We start from the raw sequence: 5,757 nt of genomic DNA on the forward strand, positions 1-5,757 counted from the left end.
TTTAATGTCACTTTTTTAATATTAATTTTAATATAGTTTACAGAGACTTACGGTTTCCATTCATTGTTGCACCCCTTTTAAAAATATTTTTCTATTTAAAAATTTCTTTAGAACCCCAAGAGATTTAGCACTCTTACATCTTACACATTTTTTTAATACAAGCTCAAACAGTGAATTACAGAAAATATTACATCATGTATGTTTAAGTCTGGCAAGAAAATGGAAGAAATTTGCTTTGTGATGACATTTCTTTTTTTCAATCTAAAAAGACATCTACCAAGTAATGAAGCGCTTTTCTTATTAGTCCTCAAAATTCCATAAGATATCCTAAGCTTGCTGTAAATAGACTGACTATATTAATTACTGGCTTTCAGGGTGGAAATGTTAAAAGGCACCTTAGGTTGGATATGAGCTCATAATACATTTACCTTTCGGGGGGGGGCAAGAGGAAAGTAAAAAAAGGTCTTATGATTTAAAAAGCTGCTGTCAGAGTCAATTTTGGCTCCTGGTATCAAAGTACTCCAGACAATTTTTCAGGAGATCCTATCAGGTCTTTCTCCCAAAGTTCCTCTGGGTGGACCTTTTGTACATACAATCTTATTCACATCTTATTTTACATCAATACCATCTAACAATGATTAGAACTGTTTCTGAGGTCCTTAACAAAAAACACAATATAACAAAGGTCAAAACCCTAATGACTACCAAACCAAACTTAACCTCTCTTTGGTCTATGTGGATGTCATGCTTTCAAAAACATATCCTCAATACAAGATTCTCTAATCTTGACCTGTGTAAAATGGGGATAAATTACTGACATTACTACAATGTGTGGTAATTAAGTATGTTAGAAAATGCACAAACATGTAATAAAATGTAAAACAATGTTAATATAATTTTCTTTCTTGTTGTGCATTATCGAATCAGATCTGAGTGGCACAGGAGACTGCCCCTCCTTCTCCAGTGGAGCATCTGGTAGATTCAAACCATGCACTTTTGGGACTGCAGTGAGGTTTGTTATTATAAAATTAAGGGAGCGCTAGTGGCCTAGTGGCAAGCAACTGCACTGCAATCCCAGAAGCGTTCGGTTTGAATCCACCAGATGCTCTGTTGGAGGAGGGACAATCTCTTCCTGTACCAGTCAGATCTGATTTTATGGTATAAATAGATAAAAATATTTTAAAATTAATAAATAAGGACAAGCTGCTGAGATCTGGAGGGCAGGAGAGAGCATTATAGAACCTATAAACATATTAATAAACCACTAACCACTATTACCAAATAAAACATAATCCAGGAGATATAACATATGTAAATAGGTTTCAGATCTTTTTAATTGATTGTTTTTTTTGGTCCCTAAAAAAATAATACATCCAAGAAGTTAAAATAGGTAACTGAAAAAACCTATCACTTTATAGGCAGATTTTTATTTCATCTCAACTATAAAGCCCAAGCCCACAATTTTCTTACACGTAAATCATGAGTGTTCCTTTATAGCTAAATAATAATTTTACAAAACATAAATTATAAGAATTAAATTGCAATGCTGTGTCAGTTTCCAGATTCCCCATACTGTAAAATTATGAAAGCCATACACTAACCAAACTTTTTCTGAAAACTAAGAATTGCTGGTGAAATCTGTTTAATAACCAAAGCGTTTATTTCCACTTCCACTGTCCAACATAATCTTAGTACTTTTGCTGTTTCCTTACCCTCCTGATGATTCCGTGTTTTGCTGTCCCTGGTTATTATAAGATTGCTGGCCATAAGAGCTCTGCTTTTGATTCTCATAACCACCGTAGGACTGTGAATAACCTAAAGATTGGATGGGTATACCATTTAGTGAAGGTTCTGATTTTTAAATTTCTAAAACAGCAAATTTAACAAACCAGTCCAACCTGATTGGCTTTGTCCATAACTGGAGTAGCTGCCATAGTTCTGTCCATATGAGGAATCAGTCGTTTGCCCATAGCCAGAATAGCTCTGAAATTTAGGTAAATACTCAAATTTCATCACCTACTTTAAGATAAAAATACTCTTTATGAAAAATTTAATTTCTATTTCAACCTACTTGTGGTGCTTGTCCATAGCCTTGGTTGCCTTGATTTCCATAGGAAGAGTAACTGTAAAAAAAACACGTAGTACTTGAAAGAAATGTGCCAGAACTTAAGTGTAAATGAAGAATTATACCTCATTTTCAACTGAAATAAACATTCTTTTTTTTAGAAATTGCCAATCTGCTTGTTTCTTAAGAATGTAAATTAAAAGATGGCTATCATAGACATAAGTGATTTCCAGACTTCTTAAATGTCAAATAAGTATCCAAGGTTTTCGTTAATATTCTCCCAAAATAAAATACTTGCGTTAGAAAATCGCAAGAATTATGCTTTCAAAATGGCAAGAGGTATAAAAATAGCTAAACCAGAAAATTAATGACTTTTCAAGTTAGTGCTTTTAATCAATATAACTAGCAAATTTAACATATTCTTTCCACCAGTCACTTTAGTTATATCTGTCTTTAACTTTCTAGAAAAAGAAATGTCTAGTAGTTATCATTGAAATTATATTCTATCCCCATTGTCAAAGTACAGCCTGGTTCACTACAATTCAATTAATCATTCACTGAATGAATGTATATACTGCTCTAATATTTGACTTTTCCTTAATTTTATGGCATGTGAGTTCTATAAAACCAATTTTCTGCATACTATGACTTTCTAATACCCAAAGAAAAAGTAAGCATTTTTTGTCCCCTAAAACTTCTATATTAAGTATAGAATACAAACAGTATTCTTTAACTTAAAAATATTTCCGTGAGTAAATTTGACAAATGTCTACAATGAGATGAACACTATCTAAGAGAAAAAAATCCGTTTGCCCAAAGCTTGAAAATTATGACAAGCTATCTGAGATGTTATTTCTGATTATCTCCCACTGAGCTGCAACATATTTACTATTAAGGTGAAAGCTGTATTTCTAATAAGCAAAAGAAGCCTAGTGTATGCATGCACTCATATAAAAGCAGAGCATGTTAAGAACTTTTCAAAAAGATGCTAATGTTTCTACATATAGTACCTTCAGAAATCTTGCTCTAAAAGGAACACATTAACATATTAAGAACTTTTCAAAAAGATGCTAATGTTTGTATGTATAGTACCTTAAGAAAACCTGCTCTAAAAGAAACACATTAACGTATTATATGCCACCAAAAAATGAAAATTTTACATAGTTATCTGCTTAAATTTCTTTAATTATATATCTTCCAAGAAATTTCTTAAAGAAAGCATAATCTTTACTTTGCCTCCAAGATTTATTTTCACTTCTAAGGAGCATCTGTATTTATTAATGCGAACAGCTTACGGAAAAAAAGAAAAGCCAACATTTTTTCTAGTATTTATCTAAGCCAGTCTGTAGACTAAGGTGTGCCTGACCCAGGCCATAGTCTTCACATTTACTTGCTATGCATCAGAAAACCAGACAATGACTAGCGCTGACAGAATGAGAATTGATGCCTTTGTGCTGTGGTGCTGGAAAAAGAGTACTGGATATATCATGGACAGCTAGGAGAACAAAAGAGGTTCATCCTTGAGGGAGAAACCAGACTCTTCTTGGAGGCAAGGATTCTGAAGCTTCATCTGACATACTTCCGGCATGCTGGAAGGAGAAACCACTCCCTGGAGAGGGACATCAAGCCTGGGAGGGTGGAGGGATAGTGTAAAAGAGGAAGACCCTCAATGAGATGGAGTGACTCAGTAACTGGGGTAATGGAGGTAGGTGTGTCAGACACAATAAGGTTGGCTCATAATAGAGCAGGGTTCAGAGCTTTGTACATAGGGTAGCTATGAGTCACAGGCAACTCAAGGCCACATAACAATGGAATAACATTTATAAGCCAATCTGCTTTTCTCTTGTTAAAAACCATTCCTTAAAAAGCATGGCAAAAATGCACTTTTTCCTCAGTTCTACCCTTTTTCAATATTACATTCAGAGATACATATATACAAATAATATATATGCTTACCTTTGCTGCTCACCCCCAGACTGACCATAACTTCCAGAATCTAAAACACACAAAAAAATTTTTTAATCTTATTTTAAATTATGCCTCCCTCAAAAGCTAACTTGGTCCTTCTAAGAACATGTCACCAGAATTTCACTAAGGAAAACCAAGGGGGGGAGGGAATTGCAAAGATAATCCCAATCCTTCAGTTTTATAGATAGCGAAGTGAAAGAATTACCAGAGAAAGCACAATTAAGTTTTTCACTAAAATCTTGTTATTTGAGATTGTACAGAGATGGTACAAGTGAACTCTGTCAAATTAGTTTTGTAAGATTAAGAATGTAATAAAAAGTTTGGCATCATTAAGTATAATTAGCATTCACATAACAAAAAAAGTGATTTGGGGAGCTCTGGTGGCCTAGTGGCAAGACACTGCACTGCAATCTCAGAGGTACGCTGTTCAAATCCACCAGATGCTCTGCTGTAGAAGGAGGGGGCAATCTCCTCCTGCACCAGTCAGATCTGATTTGACAGTCAGATCTGATTTGACGGTACACATACATACATAAATAAATTTAAAGTTATTTAATGCAGTTATGCTTTAAAGTAACCTTAATTTCTTTGTTCTAGATTATGCTTTCTTTCGCACTTAGACTTGAAATCTAGTATCTGTTAATAACAGTATATATATTTTTTAAAGTACAAAGAGAAATCTATATAGTTCCATTTTAAATTCTTTGTTATTGTTATGTGCCGCTGAATCGCTTACCATATGTACAACAGCCCTAAACCCTGCTCTATCCCCTGCCAATCTCATTGTCTCCAACACACCTATCTCCATTACCTCAATGACAGAATCAATCCATCTCATTGAGGGTCTTCCTCTCCTGTTCCATCCCTCCACCCTCCCATGCATGACATCCCCTCCAGGGACTGATCCCGCCTTGCAACATGTCCAAAGTATGTCACACAAAGCTTCAGAATCCTTGCCTCCAAGGAGCAGCCTGGCTTGACCCTTTCCAGGACGAACTTGTTTGTTCTCCTAGCAGCCCATGGTATATTCGATACTCTTCTCTAGCACCACAGCTCAAAGGCATCAACTCTCCTATCATCCCTAGTTAATGCCCAGCTCTCTGATACATAGCAAGTAATTGCAACAATCATGGCCTGTATCAGGTGCACCTTAATCTCCAGAATGATATCGTTGCTCCTAATTACCCTGGAGAGGACAGCAGACTTTCCCAATGCAATTCATCTTTTAATTTCAGGGCTGCTGGTACCAAAAGTGTTGACTGCAGAGCCAAGCAAACTTCAGTTATCACCAATGTCAAGTTCTTCATCAATCATCATGGTGCTCCCAATCAGCCTAGTGGTAAGAATCTTTGTTTTCTTGATGTTGAGCTTCAATCCATACTGATGGTTGCAGTCCTTGACTCTCTACAGCAAGCACTTCAGGTCTTCCTCAGTTTCAGCAAGGGTTGTGCATCTGCATAATGCAGATTGTTGATGAGTCTACCTCCAGTCCTGAGGCCACATTTCTCCCCCAGCCTCCTGGATAATCTGTTCCGCATATATAGATTGAAAAGATATGTAGGTAGGACACATCCTTAATGCACACCCTTCACAATTTTGAACCATGCAGTGTTTGCTTGCTCTGTTCTGAGGACTGCTTCCTGCTCCACGGATAGGTTTCAATGCATAAGCATAATCAAGTGTTCAGGGATTCCCATTCTTCTCAGAGTCAACCACAGTTTGTT

The 5,757-nt window shown here is 35.9% G+C and overlaps 1 protein-coding gene across 1 annotated transcript in view; it reads right to left on the reverse strand.

The window, feature by feature from the left end:
* TAF15 (TAF15 RNA polymerase II, TATA box binding protein (TBP)-associated factor, 68kDa) overlaps positions 1 to 5,350 on the reverse strand; it is a 31,152-nt gene extending 25,802 nt beyond the window's left edge. Inside the window, exons 1-5 of the mRNA XM_006891051.1 lie at positions 5,323 to 5,350; positions 4,022 to 4,061; positions 2,072 to 2,123; positions 1,899 to 1,983; positions 1,713 to 1,815 (exon numbers count right to left, since the gene is read on the reverse strand). Coding sequence (XP_006891113.1) covers positions 1,713 to 1,815; positions 1,899 to 1,983; positions 2,072 to 2,123; positions 4,022 to 4,061; positions 5,323 to 5,350 — 308 coding nt within the window. The remainder of the gene's footprint in view (positions 1 to 1,712; positions 1,816 to 1,898; positions 1,984 to 2,071; positions 2,124 to 4,021; positions 4,062 to 5,322) is intronic.
* Positions 5,351 to 5,757: the final 407 nt, after the last annotated feature.

Source organism: Elephantulus edwardii, unplaced genomic scaffold (genome assembly GCF_000299155.1).
Source record: "Elephantulus edwardii isolate Elephantulus edwardi_28Jun2011 unplaced genomic scaffold, EleEdw1.0 scaffold00094, whole genome shotgun sequence".
Taxonomy (NCBI): Eukaryota; Metazoa; Chordata; class Mammalia; order Macroscelidea; family Macroscelididae; genus Elephantulus; species Elephantulus edwardii.